The sequence below is a fragment of the Fonsecaea nubica genome (genome assembly GCF_001646965.1).
Source record: "Fonsecaea nubica strain CBS 269.64 chromosome Unknown Scaff116, whole genome shotgun sequence".
Taxonomy (NCBI): domain Eukaryota; kingdom Fungi; phylum Ascomycota; class Eurotiomycetes; order Chaetothyriales; family Herpotrichiellaceae; genus Fonsecaea; species Fonsecaea nubica.
Window position 1 is genome coordinate 1 of NW_019173789.1, and position 21,766 is coordinate 21,766.

Genomic DNA, 21,766 nt, shown 5'->3' on the forward strand with positions numbered 1-21,766 from the left:
GGGACGGAGGGCGGCGATTTGGTTTTGCTGGGCAAGGCAAGTTTGTCGTGCTCCTGTCGACCTGGTAACGAGATTCGAGATGTGACGCTTTGTACAATAACCCATGACTGGGGGGGAGAACAGAATGAGCATTGTCATGTACTATTATGGAGAAAGACTGGCGCAGAGGCCGCAGTGAGCAAAAAGAAAAAGAAGCAGAAGTAGCGCCAACAGGGGCTAGAAGATACCCATTACCTATCTTGTCAAGAATACACAGGATCAGAAACGAGTTTGTATGTTTTGCTTGTGCCATGGATTGTTTTATTTGCGGCCTCGTAGATGTCCCGACTTGCGAGAGTGAGAGAAAAAGGTGGTGTTGGTGTACCTGAAGGGAGAAGTAAAGTGACATGTGAGGGTATGAGGGAGCGAGGAGAGGAAGGCCATCTCATCCCATATCATTCATTCATTCATTTCGCTCATGCATCGATCCTATCATTTGATCAACTCCCAGTCTCCCAGTCTGCCAGTCCGCCAGTGTAGGTACGTAGACGAAGAAGCGACCTCGACGTTTCTACTCGTAGCAGGTATCACGACAACCTCAACTCGGCCAACACCTGTTCGATCCCTCTATCCAGCTCTAGTTCCAGGTCCCTTTTCCTTTTCCCATCCGTGTCCATATCCATATCCATATCCATATCCATATCCATTCCCGTTCCCCTACCTGTGTCCATTGTGCTGTCCATGTCCACATCCACATCTCCCTCTCCCTCCCCCTCCCTCTGCCGCCCATAACCCTCGTCCCTGTCCCGCTGGTGGTGTCGGAGCCTGCGACGGAGCACATTTTCCTCGAGATACGCCAGCATGAGGGCCCTCGCGTCGCGGTGCTGCCGACTCTCGCGACCCCAGGTGCGCTCGACGAGGGCGAGGTTGGCGCGGATCGTGGCCAGCACGTCCTGAACCTCAACCTCGACCTGCCCTGTTGTGGTGGTGGTGGTGGTGGTGGTTGTAGAAGGAGAAAGATCAGGTCCACCTGGGCCGATGTCGATGTCGATGGCGACGGGCGTCGAGGTTTTGTGGTTGTCTTGTTCCTGTTGCGATTCTGGAGACAAAGACAAAGACAAAGATGAAGTTTGGGTCTGGTTATTGATGATGATGATGGCCATCGCTTGTCGCGATCCACTTGACTTGATTTCTCTCTCTCTCTCTCTCTCTCTCTCTCTCTCTCTCTTGCTCAATAAGTCAATCGTTTATCTCTCCGTGTTCCCAGCTCGGCTACCCCTCAGAGGTCATTTCTGGTCAGAGTTGGTCGTGGTAACCATGGTTGTGAAAGACTTTTTTTTCCCTTTTTTTTCAAAACGGCGAAAAATGCACGAGAACGGAGTAAGGCCTTGACTTATCTACCTACATACTAGGTAGGTAGGTAGGATGTATGTCTGAGAACCGTACTCGGTACTTGGTACAGGGACCTCTAGCTTTTTAGCGCGAGGCTGCGATTTTCCAATGTCGATAATAATTACACCCTTCTATACCCCTTATCAGGGACCTGGGTACCCGACGAGCCGACAAGCCAGGCCAGACCACCACTTTCCATTCCTTCCACCTGCCCATGACTACTATTACCAGAGGGATCCATTTTCCGTCGACTACATCACTGCCAGCTAGATACCGACATATTATTCCATAACATACTCATAGTCAGCTGTCATCTTGTCAGCCGAGGAATCTGCGAGTGGTAGTAGTATAGCCGGCATCCTTTCCCTTCCCTTCCCTTTCCTTTCCTTTTCGTGGTCTACGTTACCTCTTGTTCACTGGTTCATCTCGCCCATAACACACACACAACCTACCTCGGTTGGGTTGGGTTGGTTGTCTACGCTTTCAAACATCCCCTCTCTCTGATCTCTCTATTCCACAACAAGTCGGAACCTGTAATAATGACATCCCATGACTCAGGTTATCACCTATCAATTGCCCATAGATTCAAATCCGAGCCTAGTTGGCTGTCGCAAAGTGTCGGTGAATACAAGTAGATCTTTCATTAGCGCCTCTGGCTGTACCTATTCCAAGCCATCATATTGCCGTGGCCTTTCGTCCTCCTGCTAATAAAGCCTCGTCCCAAACCAACGCCTTGCGTGTCAAAAAAAAAAAAAAAAATCAAGGCCGCAACAAATCCAACGTTCCCGCTTGTGCAACAAGGTCCGCCCGCCGTGATGTTCGCCGGGTCGTGTTTTACCTTTCCAAAAATTCAGCGTCCCTCAATGACTTGTGTCTGTAGGCGGCTCTTTGCTCGCCTCGCCCAGGTTGCGTCATTCCATTTCACGCTGTGTGTGATCCTGACTCTGCTAGCCGTGGTGGAAACAGAAATATTCCTGCCGCTTGTGGTGCAGGTTTCGGTCCTTCATTGTGATATCCCGGCCTCTGAGAGTGGTGTCCCGGCCGTCAATCGCTTGTCCCATATCTCTGCCCAATTTGGATATGCCGCACAATATGATCCGCTGCTTTATTATGAAGCGAATCAGCGTGTCTTGGGAAGCATGTAGCCCATCTGCAGGGCCATGCGTCGAGAATCAAACGATTAGTCGCCGTCGTATCGGTTGCAGGTCGATCGAAACTTGATATAATCCTCCCCGAAATCCTACAAAGAAGTGCTCAGTCAATCAAGGGCTTCTTCACTGAGCCGACGAGCGCCACCCCCAGACAACTCAATGCATTAGGGTCTGAAGCGCGTATTATAGTGGCCAAAGGTAACATTGGATTTTCGGCGTTGACATGAGAGGCGTCGCGTGCTGCTTGTTCGATGGCTTCCATCTCCGCTTTACATGCTGCGTGGTCCAGGGGACAGACGACAATGGGCTGCTTCAGTACGATATCTTTGGCGCCGGCCATAGAAGCCTAAGGGAAAGATTAGTTAGCCATTTAGTTTTGAGGCTGTTTGTGTCGACGTGGCGGTCGGAAACTCCTTTAACATACCTTGATGGTCAGGTAGTATTCGACCTTGTAAAGACCTGCCGTCGTCGTAAAGCCCGTCACCGCATATGTGGGAAACGCCGATCTTCCTCGAGGCATAATTCCATCCGCATCACGGACGTCGCTCGAAGGGAAGACAAGACCTAGGTTGGTGAAATAACCCGCTTCGGGCATCTTCACCCCAACCGTTTCGGTTTTTTTGACCAAACTCTTTGACTTTCTCTGGGGCTCGTCGCCTTCGTGATTGTAGATGACCTCCTCGTCGATGCCGATCTCGATCTTTTTGATGGTCACTTTACGCGCTTTGCTCAGCCAGTCCGGATTCGGAGATAGCTTGATGTACACGCTCACTGGGTCCAGGGGCCCATACGACCACCGCGGCAAGGATATCCCGAGAGTCACCAAGTGATCCGAAACCCTTTCTGCAGTTTCGGGTCGATTGTACATGCCAAAGGTCGAGAGAGTGTCGTACCGTGCGATGGGTACGGGGAAAGCATAGGTTTTGCGATCGGTTCCTCCATAGCCCACTGTCACCACCATCTCGTAGTATGTCTCGGCCGTCCGCCGTGGTAGTTGTAGGCTCGCCGGCGGTACTCGTCGGGCAGTCTCTTGTCCTCCCCGTCCAAAAGGTATGAATATTACAAAGGGCAAGTCCATGTACATGATCTCTTCGTACTCTCGGTTGGCCGGACATCGGAACAAGAGCATCTCTTTCCCCACCGTCTCCGTCGACTCCTTCCTGGGTGCGGCCAGGTGTTTCTTGGTGACCGAATCAGCATGGGGGTGAATGCTTTCTCTTCTCTGCAGGCAGATGGTGACGATGGAGACGTTGACAGGACTTGAGATGCCGACGCCGGGTCGTATTTCGACAGTTCCTTCGATGCGAGGCTGGATTTGAACATTGTCAGCAGCGCATCCTCTTGGGCTATCATGCGCAACTCGGCGTCCGTCGCTCGGAGGGGTGGGGGTGTGTGAATGTTTCCTCAACTCACCAAAGTAGCAGAGATGCCCGGGTATCCAACCAGAAAGTTTGTGTTTGGGCGGCCAGATACTCGCACAAAAGCGCTCATCTTCTCGTTGAGCTCGAACCTATGTTGAGACCATTACCACGAGGCGGGAGTGAGATGATCCAGTGAATGCGGCCTCGGAGAAAAGTGGTAGGATTGGAGAACTGCGGCGGCCTAGTTCTGAGGGACAGTATGAGGCCCATGAGGCGCCAGAGGATGTTACATGCAGAACAATGCGGGATTCGTTGTTGTAGGTTCTTTGTCGTACGATCAATAGGCTGGTGGGTAGTGGACGTCGGTGTGAGGTTGGGGCCCGAACTGCGTGATGACAAGGGCGGGTCAGAGGCGTGCGCAGAGTCGAGGTTTGGTAGCGGGGGAAGAGTGGGAGCGAGAGACGACGACGGAGGGTCGATGATGAAGATTTCCAAAGGATATACGGCGATGAGATATGAGGTGAAGATGGGATGTGATGAGCTGGAATATGAGCGCGGCTGGACCCAAGCGCAGATCGATTGGAATATTATACGAGGAGAACGGATTCAGTAGGTCGGTCAGTCAGTCAGTTCAGGTCAAGTCGGTTGGTACAGCGTCGGGGGCTTCCTTATTACGTGAAGCATGCGCCGCACAGCAACGTACCACACAAGCAGACGCAGGACTTTACAGGCAAGGCCGGCCCTGGCACTCCTGGGGCTTTGTTCTGGGCACCCAAGTAGCCTATTGATCCCTAGGTATGCTGTTTAGAGATCCAGACCCCAATGCCCACCACTCTAGTGTCGGCCTCTAATATATAATAATGCCCACCCATACCCAGCAGACCAGTTCCCGTGCTTTTGGGATTTCCCGTGCCTAACTAGAGCTCACCACAACGCCCATCCATGTCCCTGCGGCTGCCCTACAAGTACCGAGTACACCTCGATGATGCGAAGCTCTCCGGTTGATGACATGGACGACTTGGAAAATTTCTCACCAGTCAGCACTATGACGGTGAATGAATCACTCGGTTGTCCGATAAGGGAGTCTTTCGGCTCGAGCAGCCGTGGTCATCAAGATGAGATGTCGTCCGTAATGTTTCCCCAAGAAGTATTGTCTCTGTTGGTGGTTATCGACCAGATGAAATCCCGTTAAAGTGGCAGGGCGCCTCAGCCTTATGCAGGCCGGTTAGCTTACCTAGCACTACCAAAGCTCCTACTTGTAGGGTACCAGAGCCACCCGAGCCACCCGCCGCCTCGTCAACGGCGCCGCCTATTGCGTGCCGTCCACGGCTGTCCAGTGCCCATCCCCCATTGCCAACTGCGCCCCCCGCTCGCTTCCTGGCTACCAAGCCACGTTTGTCGTCCTTCGTCACCCACTGTGGCTGTTTGGATGCATCGAATCCATCCCAGTTATGCCATTTCGGCAATAATCCTCCGACTTCGAGCCACGGTCAGCATCTGTTTCCCCTCCCAATACTATTGGGAAATAGGACCATTGAGAGACCCTTTTCCATCTAACAACCTAGTCACAAATATATATGGGCTAGGACGCGTCCGCCGTGCTGCGCTAAGCTCCTCCGCATCCCGTCCATCAACATGCCAATTCGGGTTGCCTGACTTTATCCACTCGTCAAGTCCGTCCACAGAGCGGCTGACATTTTTTGCCAGCGGAGACGCTTTGGAAACAACACATCCATGCTCTTGGCCCGCAGGTCGGCCAACCACGACCACATCGGGGAACAGGGCATATCCGACCGACATCAAACATATGGTGACATTCCTTCTCAGCCGTTACAGGTGAGACCAGAGGCATGCGAGTACTTGGTCAACCTGAAGTGGGCACCGTTCGTGTCAATATTTGGTTTCCGAAGGGTCAACCATTCATGATGTGTCTCCTCGCCCGATCCGATCCGTTGTCCATTAGAATACGATATTCCATCATCATGGTTCTTTTGCAATACTTTTCTGGGGTGCATAGCTGAGCTTCCCACCAATATGAAGGTCGACCAAAATGGGAGAGCAAGGGGCTCTAGTTGGCGATACGTGGTGCTGAACGACTTCTTGGCTGACCTTTTTGTACTTGACTAGCATTGTTCGTCTCAACACAGGTGTTTGCTTTCCAGATCTGGAGTGGCCGCTCGATTGACCTTTCCCTCTAGGTCTTGTCTTTAGACCTATTCCTTGGCCTCGCTTTGGCTGTATGTTTCGGTCCAAGCAGTGGATGGTGTCGCTGAGAAGTATTGCGTCCCGGTCGTGGGGTTCTGGCTGCGCCATCTTCCTCTTCCAATTCATCCTGCTAGAGGATTCGCATGAATCGTCACCTTCTCCAGGATGATCTTCTCCTTTGGGCGGTATTTCTTGTCCACCTCCACGGCCTCCATCTTGTCCAGCGTGCCGCCTTCTTCTGCACCTTCAATCACTCGTCCAAAAACCGTATTCTTGCCATCCAAGTGAGCCGCCTCTGCGAGCGTGACAAAGAACTGACTTCCATTGGTGTCGGGTCCTTTGTTTGCCATCGACACCATCCCTCGCCCGCTGTGTCTCAACGCAGGGATTTTGATCTCATTTTCAAAATATCCTCCCCATATTGACTCTCCGCCCTTGACAACGGGTCTTTCTGCAGTCGCATTCCGGGGAGATAAGGACGTGTCGCCACCTTGAATGATGAACTCAGGTATCAGTCGGTGGAAAGGGGTGCCATCGTAGGCGCTAGAGGCGCATAACGCAAGGAAGTTCTCCGCTGTTTTCGGCACAGCTTCGCAGAAGATTTCGACCTTCAGATCACCATGGGTTGTATGGAGCTATAGATTGTGATGAGCATGCAAATATGTCGTAGTAAGGGCGGCTAAGATACGTACCGTGACAGACATGCTGGAGCAAAGAATCCATGAAGCGAATTTGGCTTTGGCCGTAAAGAAACGAGCGGCGGGCAGCTTTTGTGTGTCTTGAAGAAAGCTCTGGGAACTTGAAACAAAGCGTCAATCCTTAACTAGTCCCTAGTAAGAGACTGAGCGAAAGGCATGAACGAGTCGCTGAACATAAGCACCTGTTGTGTGCTATAACATAGTTGTAGGTAGAGAGGTAGGAAGTGGGTATATCGGAACCACACCATCACGTGATCGCAAACGACAGCCACCAGAGATGCACGACTCTCCACCATGGAAATCTACATGGAAATCTACAAGTACGAGGATTTCTTTCGTGCGCAAGCGATATGTCTTGTCCCCAATCCGGTCGGACCAATTTGAGGCTATCACTAGCAACTTGAAGCCAATATCCACAAATGAAACCTCATTCCATAACCCAGTTGTTCCCTCCTTTTCCGCCTTTCCAATAGAATAGACCGTCCCCGACTTGACGCAGAAGAAATGCCTATACACATGCATGCCCTATGTGTATCTCCGATCGCTCATCGTTCATTGTTTCCTAGATATATCGTCATGACAAAGTTCAATAAGAAGAACACCAGGCCCTAATGGTACAATGCCGAGCAGCAGCTCCGACATGCCGAGAATGAAAACTGTACAAGAGTTAAGGTCCAAATCAACCGAGCCCGAGCTCGCTGTTGATCAAATAGTTGGAGACGCCATGACCCCGTTCTTCTTCGATATCCAGGACATCAACATGGTGTCAAGCTGTGACTGCATCTCAGCCAACTTCGTCCGCTCGTCTAAGAAGAGATTGTGCATCAAGGGATGGTCTGGGCCCACCGGAGTGACATTCGATTTGTCGTGCACAATGATCAGAAGGTCTTTGATGTCCTGACTGTTTTCCATGTATGACCTCAACGAGGCATCTGACCACGTCGGCGTCGACCTGGAAGTTGACGGGGTATGTGTTGTAGTCGAAGGGGAAGCCTTTGAAGTGCTAGCAGTCCCCTCTGACTCTGAATGGATGAGCTCTTGTGGAAGTGGCGACGAACTGGAGACTGCTGGTGGCAGAGCTTGGAATTTGCTGTCCCCAAACTTTCCGGAGACAATAGGCGAAGCTGCCGAGACTTGGGCAGCAGAGTCTGATCGAGGCGGCTGTATCTCTGACTCTGCAACGGGAGAAACACTCTGGTGGACTCGCTCGTCCACCTTTGGAGTCTTGTCATCTGTTTCTGAATCACTTTCATCGATCGCAAAGCGATCCATTGACCGCTTTGCATAAACCGGCTTGACCGGTGATCCGCTGTCTGGACTCATCGACGGAGTAGACTTCAGAGCCGTCGTGACGGGTGAATACACTGTCCTCTTTTCGGTAAGTGAAGGGAAACGATTGACCTGTACTTGTTGAGATTGGTCCGACGCCTCGGGCGACTTCTCATCGGGCTCAACTCTGCGTACGGTTGGCGGGTCAGGTGCCGGCCCTGTCGGGGCTGGAGGGGTTTGTCCAGTTGATTGTTGTGGAGGGCGTGCTTCAGTAGGTGATGCCTTTGGTGATGGTCCTGGTGGCGTCTTTTGCAACTTGCTCGGCCTGCGTTCAGGCCCAGTTTCAGGCTTCATGGTCAAGGACTCTACAGAGTCCTTCGATCCAGGAGACTGACGAGGATCTTCCAAAGCCTTTTCGCTCTCTTCCTGTGGTGTGCCCTTCTTGCGCTTGAAGAGCCCACTGAGCATACCCTTTTTCTCCTTCTTTTTCTCCTTCGACTTGTCATCCACGCCGACAATCTTATCGAAAGTCTCCAGGCTTGGACGTTGGCGAACTTCCTGTTCCGCTGATCCACCGGAATCAGAATCACCTCGTAGCAGTCGGGGTGTTAGAGAGATCTTCTTCGTCTCGACTGTATCGTCCTTAAAGAATGAGTCGGTATTTCTGACGACCCCTTTCCTCGAGCGCTGGACAAGTTCGTCGCTTTGTCGCGGCTCTGAAATAGATTGTGATGGTTGACCCTTGACGGGGCTCGACGCTGTTTCCTTTCTCAAGCTGTCATTGCTGGTCACGCGCTGAATACCATTTGCTGCATTGGACTCTCGCGATTCCTGGGTCTCGACAGAAGCCGCCGAAGCCTCTTGTTGATCTTCGGCGTCACCGTCATCAGAATCCAGTCCAATCTGGTCGACTGGACCGTCCTCGCCATCCTCCTCCTCGTCCGAGTACTCATAGTCTGACGGCTCGTAATAAGTGGGAGGCGCGAACTGGACCGTTTTAGCATTCCGTCGGCGCATCGCCTTTTTCAGTGGATTCTTTGATTTTTCGGGGTTATCCCCTAGCATTTGCGCGGACAACTGTTATCACATCAGCAACGTCTTAGAACAGATGAGGAGAAACCTCGTACATCCACATTTCTGTGCTTGTTGAGTCGAGCTAGCCGTTCAGTCGGTGTTTCGATATGCTCGGCGGGTAGGTAGCCTGGATCAACGATGAGTGTACGGGGCCTTGCGTAGTTCCCAACTGGACTAACCAATGCTACTGTCTTTGACGACGCGAACAAGCCACCAATAACTGTTGCTATCATCGAGCAACACCATGGTGTCGCCCTTTGTGGCGTTGGCCTGACCTTCAACCGTTGCGACAAAAGTGTGTAGAGCATACACAAACTCGAAATCGATATCCTCTGTTTCTCGTAAGCATTCTCCTCCCCAACCAGAGTCGATGAAGCGTTCGTCGGTGGAGAATTGAAATTCATCGGTGTCATCATCAGAACTTTCCTCGAGCCCGGGAAGGCAAGAGTCTTCGTCTTCCCATTCGTCATCCTCGTCGTACAGAATGTCGTCGCCGTAGTCGTCCACCGTGCAAGCCAAGAGAGGGTCGTCAAGCGGCAACAAGTACCTCCGAAATTCTTGAGATTCGGACAGCGGAAGGTAGGGATGCTGGGTTGCCAACCCTAGTCCTAGCATAGGCGATGAGATGGTACAATACTCCGGCCGTTCACTCAGAAAGTCCCCGCCCGAATCTGGACTCTGCATGTACTCACCATGATGACTTGCCGCGTGGTGTGATTGCGAAGAGTGCAAAGGGAAATGCTCAGGTGTAGAAGAGAAGGGTGATGAAGATAAGGAATCGCCTCGAGTCGGCGTCGATAGTGAAGCCGGGGAAGCTTCAGAATCCACAGAATCGACCCGGGGCGGCCATGGGGGAAGGGAGTATTTACCATCTTCGATTGAAGGGGAGCTCGAAATTTTGTCCATCAAGTCGTCGTCCATGTCCTCGTCATGGGAATCAGTACCATCCCCTTCGTCCAGGTCCTGCCCATTGTATCCAGCGCCATTCGTCCCATTGTGGGTGTTTGGATGTTCATCGTCTCGGTCGTCGTCTAGGTCGTCATAGAAATGTTGATCCGACTGTTGAAACCCTCCATTGGGTCTGTCTTCTGAGCCTCTCGGGCTTATATGTTGATCCTGATATGACTCTTGCTCGGCATGTCTCAAAGTCTGGGCTTGATGTGGAGCAGCGGGACCATAACCATATGGCGAAGGGTGTGCGGGTTGTCTGGAGTGGTCTTTGGCAGAAGGCGAGGTATGGTCTTGTAAATCAAGGGTATCTAGCATCATGACGTGGTGAGCAAACTTCCTGGTTACAACAATATCATTCCCATTGATGTGAGCTTACCAGCTCTGACAAGCTGTGGCTTTAAAGTGGTCATTGCGCGAACCATCTATGTGGGCAGACTGGGTGTCGCGTAGAATGTCCGCCCACCAGAATCGACGGGACTCGAGTCGATACAGGTCGCATAGAGACACTTTTGAAACCGGCCAAGGAAACGGGCGCAAATGAGAGATTCTTCGAGTGTGCAGTGATCGAGGGTCAGGGCGAACGAGAGAGGTCGTGCGGAAACGTATCCTCGAGACCAGACGCGGTAATGACAGTGAGGGCGCGGCGACGGCCACCTTTTGTGCTCGAAGACGACTTCAGCGACGCGCTGATCAGCAAGGAGGAGAGAAGAGAGCGAGAATCCTTTGGAATGAGGGTGGCAGGCGCGAGGCGCAGGCGCTGGATTACCGAAAATAACGGTTTGTCGTGTGGCAACGGTGCGATAGATTCAAGAGACAATAATGAAGGAGTAGTGGGTAAAAACGAAGCCCTGATTTCCCCTGTCAAGAGCAAGCCATAATTGAAAAGAGCGAAAAGGGAAAGGAGGATGTTGTTTCAGGACTTGGTTCAAGGGCAGGGAAGCCGCCAAGCTGCCCCGCTTTCCAGGCTGTGGGCCGCCCGGCATACCGACACCAGGCCTAGGGACTGGTCTGAGGGACGTTTTTGTGGGGATCACACAACCCAGCACCCGCCCGCTGGGTGCCGTGGGTGCCCAGATGCCGCCTGCAGCCAGAGGCAGGGCACCAATTATCGAGATGCCCACACGGTTTGTCATTGTCCAAAAGAAAAGGCATTTCATCATTTCATAGCGCTCGATGACCTGATTAGGTCCGGAGAAGGTTTTCTTTTTCTTTATCATTTTCATTCTGTCATCGCATGTGACTGGTTTGTTGCTTTTTCGTCCTTTTGGGACAAAAGCTGAGGGCACAAAGAGAATCATGGGTTTGCGCCCCCGTCTGAAACGGTACTCTCCGCCACGGGCCAGGCCTATCCTAGGCGCCTTTAGCCCTGGGAAGGGTGCCCAGTGCCCAGTGCCCACTGTGCCTTGAATGCCTTTCACTTTGACTGCCCCGACCTCGGTGCGATTCCCTGCCAATCCTGCCAATATTTTTTTCTCTCACCAGACCAAGATTTGCGCGACTCGCTGGGCTCTTTGCCCCACGTGCAAGTCCTACAACACCACCACTTTTTCCTCAAGTCTATGCATGCATGCGTTTACCACCACGACTATCTGCTCCAGGCACTCGTATGGAGATCAGCTCGTCCGAATTGTGAGACCTACCGGTCTCTCCGATCTTGCCAACCAAGCAGTTCGCCACTCAAAAATTCTCTTGCGCGCTTCCGACAAGCTGAGGCGCATCTTCCGGGTTCCTCCTGCGCGTAATGGCGCAGGCTGACACCGGCCAACTTCTCCAAAGCCTGCGCCTGAGTTCCCAGAGTCATGAAGATGGCATCGACCACAATGTGTCCTCCCCCCCGAACGACATCTCCGGAGAGGTGAACGGGTCCCCAGACAGGTCTCCTGCACCATCCCGCCCGCCGTTCAAAGGCTCGGGTACAAGTCAAGACACCATTCGCCCGACGGCCACCCCTCCTGTGGACATACCGGCAACCAGCGAATTTCCCGCTATCAGCAGAGACTCTACGAGCCCTTCCGCATACATAGATCAGTTTATGCGACGGCGGAATCCGTCGGTCAGCTTCAACAATGAGATCAAGCTTGACTCGGGACATCGTCAGAGCATGCAAGAGCCGTTAGAGAAGCCCTCAAAGGCTCGCGAGCGTGGACGTTCCTTGTTTCAAGCTATGGCAGACGCCCAGAAATCGTCCAGGGCGCACAGTGAGTCAGAGCGGTCACACTATGATCCCATCACAGGCCGGCACCTTCCCAGATACTCCCAAAGCCCACCGAGGGAACAAGCGCGTATCGGAGAGGGCCGTTTTCCCTTACTACAAACCACGGTGGACGCGCTAGCAAGAGAATCCCAGCCCGATTTCCGGCACACTATGTCGATGCTCTCTGATTCTGCGCTGTCTCCTGATGAGCAAGCCGTGGTGGCTCCGGATGACGAGAACTATTTGCTGTCCCCTACGGCAGCTTCACCATTTACAGGACAGGCGTTCTCCTACGACGATCCCAAACCCTTTCGACGCACTGCGTCACAGAGGTGGCGAGAGGGCGACACCAGCGCCTCTCCGCAAGACTTCTTTGCGCGGGCAGGGAGTCTGCGCAATAAAAGTATGCGAGATATCGCCAGCCGGGCATCTCGGCGAGACACATCGGGCTCTGCCACACGGTCACCAAGATCAGCGGCCTCTTCGTATTTGCGAGCATTTTCCATGAGCAGCGGGACGAATGGTGAGGGAGCTGACGTGGGACCGCTCGCCTGTGATTCAGAGGGCCAGACCATTGGCGATGACTACGTGTTGGGTAAGCAGATCGGGTTTGGCGGTTTCAGCACGATTAGACAGGTGACGCAGCTCCAAGACAGTAAGCACCGTCTACTGGCTGTCAAGATCGTCCGTCGCCAAATCGAGGGGAAGACTGAGACGGAGAACGAGCAAGCCCAGGCTGAGTTTGAACATGAGGTTGAGCTATGGCGGTTCCTCAACCATCCCAATGTCCTTCCTCTTGAGGCAGTCTACAAGCTGGACGATGCCACTTTTTGCTTCATCCCCCTCAACACCGGCGGTACGCTCTTCGATCTTGTCCGGGCCAACCGCAAAGGGGTTCCACAAGAGCTTTGTAAAAGCTATTCCTATCAGCTGGCCTCGGCACTGCGGTATCTCCACCTCGATGCTCGGGTCGTTCATCGGGATGTGAAGCTAGAAAATTGTCTGATAGAGCCCAGCAGTGATGGAGGGCCAGGTCTTCTTCGTCTCTGTGACTTTGGTATGGCGGAATGGCTCTCGACAGACGGCATGTCCGGACCACCCAGCCCCGAATTTAACGATGCTGATCGACCTCCTCGGAAACACATCGGTCCAGCCGACACGTCAACCTCTGCCTTCGCCGGCGGTAGTCTGGAATATGCCGCACCGGAGATCCTGCGCATTGCGGAACGTATCAAAGCTGATATCTCAGTGGAGCGGGCCATTGTGTCGCCGGCGGTTGACATCTGGGCCTATGGTGTCTGTGTCTACAGCATGATTGTAGGCTCGCGGCCCTTTCACAATTCATTCCAACCCCGTGTGGTCATGGCTATTCTAGGTGGAGATTGGAACCGTGCCCTACTTTCGGATAAAGGCGGAACCGATGCCCACGAGCTTGTGAGTGGATGCCTTGAGATGGAAGAAGGTCTGCGCTGGGACATAACGAGAGTGGTCGACTGTGCCTGGCTTGAAGAACTCGCCGGCTCCGAGGACAACCAGCAAGGTATGAATGGATGGCGACTATGATATGAAAAACATGAAAGAAAAGAAAGTTTTAATTGGATGGAAAGGATGCCAGCTCTGTTTTGAGTATGGGGTTCCTTTCTGTTATGGCACGACACTCAGGGTTCTTTTTCGCTGTGGTTTTCGGCACCTCTTGGGACGCTTTTAGGGATGGACTGCGACGTGGAATATATGTCCATCGAATCATCCGTGAGGAGGACGACGGCGTTTGGATCGAGTGTCGTGTGGGAATGGGAACGAATTGGCGGAACCTGATCAACTTGACGACTGCGACGAAATGATTCTCTCTCTTTTCTTTGGGTGACTTTTTTGTTTGTGCAACATCGGAGGCAAGGTGGGATTTTTTTTTTGGCTCCGGGCGGAGACAGAGAGTTCATGTGCTTTGTGAGAAGAGCAAGCGAAATGTTGATATACCATTTTTGTATACTATGATTAACGGACGGTAAATTACAATTCCAGACTCAGACTCAGACTCAGCCTTGGTAAGTGGGTAATTTGTTTATGGGTATTTCCATACATGGATATTTTGACTTGCACTTTTAAGACTGCATGCTTAGATGCTTACCCTGGCCGACGATGAAGGGCTCATGAGGGCCGATACCTGTACCTGTACGGAGTGCGAGGTACCTTTTCCTATGCCCATGCCCGTGCCTGGCCAGGGTGCCAGGTAGGTAACTATGTAGGTACACAAGTCTGTAGATGGAATAGTCCGTGTAGTATACGAGTATATGACCGTGTATATAAATGTGTGTATATTGGTGTTCAGATCAGCCACTCCCCCCTTCCAAAAAAGGCCGTCTTGGGTATTCGGTCGTGAGAAGAGTTACAAGGTACAAGTGAATGTGAGTGCAGTCAGCCGCCCGTACCACCATTTCAGTCCCCGTCCCCCGTCCCATCTCCATTGTTGTACGAGTGGGCAACTTACCCCGGGCTTGGGGGTACAACTACCCCAAAGAAACTTCCTCCTTGCTTGGAGATACAAATAGGTACCCACCCACCTGCCACCCGAGATCCCAATAACGACCCTAACCGTAAAAGGCACTGGATCCGCCTCACGCCTCACATCTCGGTAGTAATGGACCGAGCAGCTCGTAGGCGTGTCCCTCCCCCCTCTTCTCCTCGTGATCCTCACTCCATCCTCATCGGTGGACAACCTAGGTGCTAGGTTGACTTCTACCATGGCAGGAACCAAGTCGGCCCGTGTTATTGAACAAGCTTGAGTGCCTCCCAAAACCCGACCCTGCCAGGATAAAACGAATGGAAATCTGCAAAGGGGGAAAAAGGGGAAAATACTTGCCCTGACTGCCTGTCCCACGTTAACGCCCAACCCAACCCCTCTTCCCCTCTCCCTCCTTTCGCGTATATCGCGCCTCGTCAGAAATCACAAGTAGCGAGTTATTGGGTATAATCTGTGTGCGATTTTTCAAGCAAATACCTTTCGCAGCTCCTCGCATATATTCGTGATGGCCGTTCTGCCGGCCTCCAGAACGGCATCCATGGCCAAGAAGGGGTGCGGCATGCCCTCCATCACAGTGACTTGGGCGTCGACGCCGTTGGCGCGGAGTCGTCGGGCGTACTCTTCCCCATCGTGCCTGAGCACATCGAGTTCTCCGACGATAATGTATGAGTGGGGTAGGAGCGCAAAGACGTCGTCCGGGGCTAGCAGCGGTGAGGCCTCGCGGTGCGACCAGTCGGCCTGGTTGGGGAGGTAGTGGTGTCGGTACCAGAGCATCTTCTTGGCGGGGAGATGCGCCGTGAACTCATACTCCTTCCAGCTCGGGCTCGAGTAAGGCGTCGCCGTGTTGTCCGTCACAGGCACCACCAGCACCTGCGACCGGATCGAGACTCCTGGTTGTGCCCGCAGCGCAGCCTTCTGGGCAATGACGGCCGCGATGTTGGCGCCCGCCGACGCGCCCGCGATGGCAACCTTGTTCAGGTCCAAGTCCAGCCGATTCTCACCCTGCGATGTCGACCAAAGAAAGGCCTCCCATGAGTCATGAATAGCTGCCGGCCAGGGTTCCTCGGGGGCGAGCCTGTTTCCCTCCAAAAGGAATCAAAGAGGCGAAGTCAGACAGAGATCCCTAGCATTGGAAATGCTCACCAAATGAAATGGGCGTATTTCTTTTGGGGTTAATTTCTGTCGCGTTTCCCCCTTCACCCCTTGCGAAGGAAAAGCAGCCCAATTCACGGGAAATGAAAGGTGGGTTCTAACCTATAGTCAGTGGTGATGACCACCGCCCGAGCTCGGTCACAAATATTGGTGCACACGGTGTTTTCGGTGTCGATATCCCCGAATACCCACCCTCCGCCATGGTAATATAGCACCAGTGGCCAGCCTGATCGAGGGGCTTTCCCTGGTGGGGTGAAGCACCTGATGAGGACGTCGGGCCCAGGGGTCTCCTGTCGCGATATGGAAACGTCCTGCACTCTGCCCACGGGGAGGGGCTTGCTGTGGCTGGGAGGTACGGTCCGAGATCCTCGAGCCACCGAGATGGGGAGGTGGTGGACCTGTTGTGCATTTAGGATATATTTGTTGTAGAAGGCGACGTATTCGGGGTGCAGTCTGTCCTTGACGCTGGGGTGAAGAGGGTAAGGCGGTTGGTGTAGTTCGGCGACCATTTCGACGGGGTGCAGTGTGTTGGGAGGTATTCGGTGGATGAGGGGAGTAGGCATGAAACTGATTAGGAGTCCATTGAGAGAGAGGAAAAGGGTGTGGAAGAGGAGGTGTTGGTGGTGTTGGTGAGAAGTAGTGGGAAGAGATTTCGTTGCGGTTCTGGCTTCCTTTTCAACCGGTATAACAACCACCCATGATGTTTGTATCGAACTTTATTTGTTCGTCATTGTAACTTCGGGCCAAAGTATGTTCCACAAGTGAAACTCAAGGAGAAGAGAGAGAGAGGGAGAGAGAAGGGCAAGAAAGACAAACTCCCCCAAAACTCAGGTAGTACCTAATTACATTTTAACAGAGCTTCCCTTCGCTCCATCTACCCTCAACCCCCAGACCCAGACCCAGACCTCTGCGAGTAGACTAGACCCTCGATAGGTACCAGACCACGCAGTACCAAGGCCCCGAGCCAACCGGCCAACCACTCTGGCGGGATCAATGTCACTTGGACTACACTATAGCTAGACGTGCTAGACCAGGAACCCACACTTGTGGTGTTGATTGCTATTAGCGGACCCGGACCTCGTGGTGTTGTTTGTTCGAGATTTAGTTCCTTGTCCTAAAGTAGTACGAGGATAAGGAACCCGTAGTTACACGAGCAGCGTGACGAGGACCTGGTAGGACAGGTACAAGGGCGAGTGTGAGTGCGACGATGCATGTTATGGTATGGTATGGCACGGATTGTCATGTGGGGGGGACTCGCACCAACTCTCGGTATATTTCCAAAAGGTTCCAGCCTGCTGGGCTCATCCGTCCCCGGTCTCTCTTCCTCGTCTTTGTTTCTGCTTGCTCCAGCGGTGAACTAGTAGGAGTAGGTAGGTAGATAGGACGAGGGAGGAGGAGGACGTGGAGGATTATCCGTTATCCCAGGTGCACATCCTTTTGTTCCCACAAGTACCACCTCCACCCTCACCCTCAAGCAAACATCCATTTTGTCGCTCATCTCCGGATCTGACGGTTTCTATTGGTTGTAGTGATGCTGACAAGGCCATACACAGTCACGGTTCCTTGTGCAACTGATGCGTGGGAAAACGAGGACAATGAGAGAGAGGAAAGGTGAGACTGTGAAACTGTGAAATGTGAATTAGCATGTGTGTGTGAGTAAGAGAGAGTGTGAAAGATGCAAAGCGACCTTGCATTATCATCATCCATGGCTCGGCCCCCGCCGTCGCCGCCACTGCCGCCGCCGCCGCATCCACCTTTTTTGCTTTTCCATTCATCCATCCATCAAGGATCAAGGGGAGCTTGAGCCAAACTTCTTTTTTTTTTTTGCTTATAGCGGAGAGAATTGGTTGCAAAAAGTGGAGTCGTGTTGGAGGTAAACGAATCTAGCGAGTCTAACGAGGAGTACAAGGAATACCAAGGGAGTACCTAGAGGGGGAGTGACAAGGAGTAACAGGGATAGTCGAGGTACCACTGACAAGATGCAGACTGACGCCTACACTGATCAACACTGACCAGGCTCTGCAAGTCCGAGAAGACTCAGTCACGCTACCTATGGTGTCATGCTGTGCAACTGAACTTGTCTCCCTTGTCTCCCCAATAAATTCCAATGGGAATAATCGAATGGCTTTGGGGTCGATACCAGGTGAGAGGTACTCGGTACTTGTCGGGGGTTGGCCTGGCTTAGCCTGGTAGCCCTTGGATTAGCGGCCATCTATCTACCCACCTGCCACCCAGGCACGGCACCCAGGGCCTCACCACCTGGGACGAGAGACTAAGGAGGTGCTAGGTAATGGGCACTAGGTAGAGGGAGTACCGAGGGTATGTATGTAGATCACTGATCGCTCTTTCGTCCTGATGTCCCGAGCTGTCTTCATGGTAGGAGATTCGCGGTAAAACTTCCCTGTCATCTGCAACCTGCCTGCGACCTGCGACCTGCATACCTGGAAACAACCGAACCGAACAAACAATCCACAGCTTCTAACTCGTAAGCCCCTCGCAGGCTTGCAGCAACAAACAACATCGTCGTGCACGTCCTGCATCTTTTGCCGAAGCGCAGAACGAATCAGAGCAGTGCGCAGCCCCTGGTTTGCTGTTGTTTGCTGCTTGCTGTTTGCTGTTTGCTTCGTCTCGTCTGCGGGGCACAAGGTACTGTAGGTACGTACAAATTAGTGGGCAGACTTGCCTCCTGATTGCAGGTTGCATGTCGCGGCAGGTACAATGTACTCAGGCACTCAGGGTACCTAACTAGCGTGCTGTGAGGCTGTGCAGATTCGTTCGAGATCAAGACCAGCAGTCTCCTTCTCTTCTGTTCTCTACTCCCTCGTATCCTTGTCCCTTGGCCAGGAATTCAAATTCAGTCGCTCCCTACTCGGCACCCATCTCGGTGCAAGTTATCCACTTAACCCATCAATTTCGCCATGGGAGTTACTCGGAGAAATGCGAATGTTTGGGCCATAAGTGGTCACTCTCCAGGCAAGGGATCGTCGTGGCTGCAGATTCAGAGTACTCATAATGTACCAAGTACATACACTCCCTATGAGGTCCTTCTGGACGTACTACTGTCCACCTTACTACCATATCACCATATCCGGGCAGCCGGTGTCCAGTCCACCGTCTTCATCAAAGACATTACTCGTACGTACTCGGTAGAAAGAGAAGAAAAAGAAAATAAAAGAGGGTACTTCCTACTTCCTAACCGATATCTAGCGAGAGCGGTCCAGACTTTGGCGCCCCGTGCGTCCCCCAGAAGTAAAAGTAACGAGACAAGTACATATGACGAGGCACCGAGGGCTGCCCCTGGCCTATGGTGGTTCTGGTGGCCCTGACCCTGGCACTAGAAAACCAAGGAAAATAATTACGAGAGATCGTCGTGTCGAGCGAGGGAGGGAGGATCTTCCCTTCCCTTACCCTCCCGTTTTCTCTTTTTCCCCATTATTCTTCCCTCCATGCCATTCATTCCCTCGGGGAAATGGTCCACAGTCACCCACCCACCCCCAACATGTACTGTGGGCATGTCATGCTGGTCGTGTCATTGACGGAGCGGAGGTACGGTGGCACGGTGGTTTGAGCGCGTGTGTGGTGGTCTTGTGTTCCGTTGTGGCCTTGGATCCTTGTGTCCTTGCGGGCTTGCGTCCTTACTTTTGAGCCGATCGACGCAAGGACAGGGAAGGACAAGGAAGGATGGATGTCGGTGACAAGCGCGAGCGCGAGCACGAGCACGAAGATCATTGTAGAATTGCCAATTGTTATTGGCTGTAGAACACTTCTTTACTTGGGTCTGGGGTATACGGAGTAGGTAGGCTTGGTAGGTTAGTTGGCTAGGTCAGCTAGGTGTGCATACTCAAATCAATCTGTGTTAGCTGGCTCTCCAATTTCACCCATGCGATCATCGAGCCTATAGCTCATGGTGCATAGTGATGGTGATGGTGATGGTCATGTGTGCTTTCTCTTTTTTCCTTTTTGCCCTCTCCTCAGGCCATCTTTCTTCTTTGTTTCACCCTTGCGCTGATTCATCGTCCGATCTGAACAGGGTCGATAGATAGAGGAGGTGGGACATGGATATCGGCGGCGCCGCTAATAACTTGACATGCCATGTACCCAGGTAGTGGTGGATAGGTAAGAACAAAGACCCAACCGAGAAAAAAATTGCCTAATCAAGGAATTTCTAGGCTGCGTGGTGTGGTGTAGTGTGGTGGTAGTGCAAGCGAGTCACACTCAAGCTATCTGGCAAACACTATTGAGGTGACGCTGGTGATACTGTAGGTGTCGGTAGGCTAGGCGTCAGAGATGTGTGTCCTGAGTACGAGGTCACGGGGTACTCGTGCTCGGTATGTGTCGGGTAATTAATGAGCATTGTCTGACCCAGGTAAAGTACCTACAAGTAGGAGGATGTACTCGGTACCTCGTACTGAGTACCGAGTACAGAGATGGAAGGGGCTCGTGATTATCAGTGAAAGCCAGAATAGCAAGCCACACTCACCCCTCACCCTCCTACCCCAGATTTCCGTTACTTGTTATAAGAGTTTCAGTGATTGTGCCCGACAATGTTGCTCGACGTCGATCGTCGTCGGCAATCATGAGACTGAGGCCGTCAATGTGTGTGCAATATTCGTAGTCGAAGCCAAGCAACCTTGGTGGGTTCGAACGTTAGTGAGGCTCCCCCGTGGCGTCGCACTTGGTACTCTCTCGACGTTATGCCAAGCACAGCCCCCATTGGCCAGTGCTAAACCCCCTGGAAGTCAGGGACAAAACTGCGGAGTTGAAAGCCCAAGTCGCCTGAGGACACTTTTATTTGGCTGCGGTCTATCTCAATCGTCCTCTACTCGATCCTGCCGTCAACACCTCCTCCAGACGCCGCTTGAATTCCCGTCTCTCAATCCAACCCCAGAGTGTTTTCAGTTTGATAAACTCCGGAAGCATGCGATTTGGCAGAGCAGCGGCCTGCGCCGCGTTGGCGGGTTGGATAGGGGCAGGCGTGGCACACAACATCGCTCTGAAAGCACACACAAGAGAATGTTTCCACGAAGAACTACACAAGGACGACAAGATGACGGTGACCTTTCAAGTGGGCGACCGTGAATTCGGAGGTGCTGGGAACCTGGACATTGATTTCTACGTATGCCAAAAAAAAACCCCCGACTGGCCCATCTCTTTGGTATCGAAGACTTTTTTCCCTGACTGACCATTGGGGCGGTTTGTGATGTTTAGATCACCGATCCTTCGGGGTCTTATGAAACCCAGCTCAACTCGGTGTCCTCGGGCGACTACTCGTTCGATGCCCGCATGGATGGGAAATACGTCTACTGCTTCAGCAACGAGCATTGGTCCGCCAACAGCAAGGAAGTCTCTTTCAACGTCCACGGCATTGTCTACGTCCCCGAGTCTGAGGCGCCCCAGGATCCGCTGGACACGGAAGGTTCGTATTTTGATCCCCATTATGGACCACCAGAGACAAAAGTCGCAAGGAGACTGACAGAATATGCGTCGGATCTAGTCCGCCAACTCTCCGATCTCCTCGCCCAAGTCAAGGACGAGCAAGCCTACATTGTCGTCCGTGAGCGAACGCACCGAAACACGGCCGAAAGCACAAACTCAAGGGTCAAATGGTGGTCGATATTCCAACTGGGCGTGTTGATAGGAGAAGGAGTGTTCCAGGTCTGGTGGTTGAAGCGGTTCTTCGAGGTGAATAGCCGACCCCTTCCATGATCCCATATGGTGTTTTTGCGCCTTGGTTATGTGTGCTGGAGTGGGGTGACTGTCTGATTTTGAAATTGCATCTGGCTGGACCAAAGAAGACAAAAAGTTGGAACCATGGCTGACGG

The 21,766-nt window shown here is 52.6% G+C and overlaps 7 protein-coding genes across 7 annotated transcripts; 2 read left to right on the top strand and 5 right to left on the bottom strand.

Moving 5' to 3' along the window:
* Positions 1–566: 566 nt before the first annotated feature.
* Positions 567–1,142, bottom strand: AYO20_10587 (hypothetical protein; the record flags this gene model as incomplete). Its single annotated transcript, XM_022648844.1, has 1 exon — positions 567–1,142. The coding sequence occupies one exon, from the start codon at positions 1,140–1,142 to the stop codon at positions 567–569; it is 576 nt and encodes a 191-aa protein (XP_022495147.1).
* Positions 1,143–2,625: 1,483 nt separating this feature from the next.
* On the bottom strand, positions 2,626–4,013 carry AYO20_10588 (hypothetical protein; the record flags this gene model as incomplete). The annotated part of the gene is made up of 3 exons (XM_022648845.1): positions 2,626–2,868; positions 2,947–3,831; positions 3,936–4,013. 3 exons carry the CDS (start codon positions 4,011–4,013, stop codon positions 2,626–2,628), a joined length of 1,206 nt encoding a protein of 401 aa, XP_022495148.1.
* A 2,197-nt stretch (positions 4,014–6,210) lies between these two features.
* On the bottom strand, positions 6,211–6,792 carry AYO20_10589 (hypothetical protein; the record flags this gene model as incomplete). Its single annotated transcript, XM_022648846.1, has 2 exons — positions 6,211–6,723; positions 6,781–6,792. 2 exons carry the CDS (start codon positions 6,790–6,792, stop codon positions 6,211–6,213), a joined length of 525 nt encoding a protein of 174 aa, XP_022495149.1.
* Positions 6,793–7,491: 699 nt separating this feature from the next.
* On the bottom strand, positions 7,492–10,395 carry AYO20_10590 (hypothetical protein; the record flags this gene model as incomplete). Its single annotated transcript, XM_022648847.1, has 3 exons — positions 7,492–9,132; positions 9,183–9,256; positions 9,309–10,395. The coding sequence occupies 3 exons, from the start codon at positions 10,393–10,395 to the stop codon at positions 7,492–7,494; spliced, it is 2,802 nt and encodes a 933-aa protein (XP_022495150.1).
* Positions 10,396–11,821: 1,426 nt separating this feature from the next.
* Positions 11,822–13,837, top strand: AYO20_10591 (hypothetical protein; the record flags this gene model as incomplete). The annotated part of the gene is made up of 1 exon (XM_022648848.1): positions 11,822–13,837. The coding sequence occupies one exon, from the start codon at positions 11,822–11,824 to the stop codon at positions 13,835–13,837; it is 2,016 nt and encodes a 671-aa protein (XP_022495151.1).
* Positions 13,838–15,257: 1,420 nt separating this feature from the next.
* Positions 15,258–16,507, bottom strand: AYO20_10592 (hypothetical protein; the record flags this gene model as incomplete). The annotated part of the gene is made up of 2 exons (XM_022648849.1): positions 15,258–15,867; positions 16,047–16,507. The coding sequence occupies 2 exons, from the start codon at positions 16,505–16,507 to the stop codon at positions 15,258–15,260; spliced, it is 1,071 nt and encodes a 356-aa protein (XP_022495152.1).
* A 4,355-nt stretch (positions 16,508–20,862) lies between these two features.
* Positions 20,863–21,650, top strand: AYO20_10593 (hypothetical protein; the record flags this gene model as incomplete). The annotated part of the gene is made up of 2 exons (XM_022648850.1): positions 20,863–21,060; positions 21,153–21,650. 2 exons carry the CDS (start codon positions 20,863–20,865, stop codon positions 21,648–21,650), a joined length of 696 nt encoding a protein of 231 aa, XP_022495153.1.
* Positions 21,651–21,766: the final 116 nt, after the last annotated feature.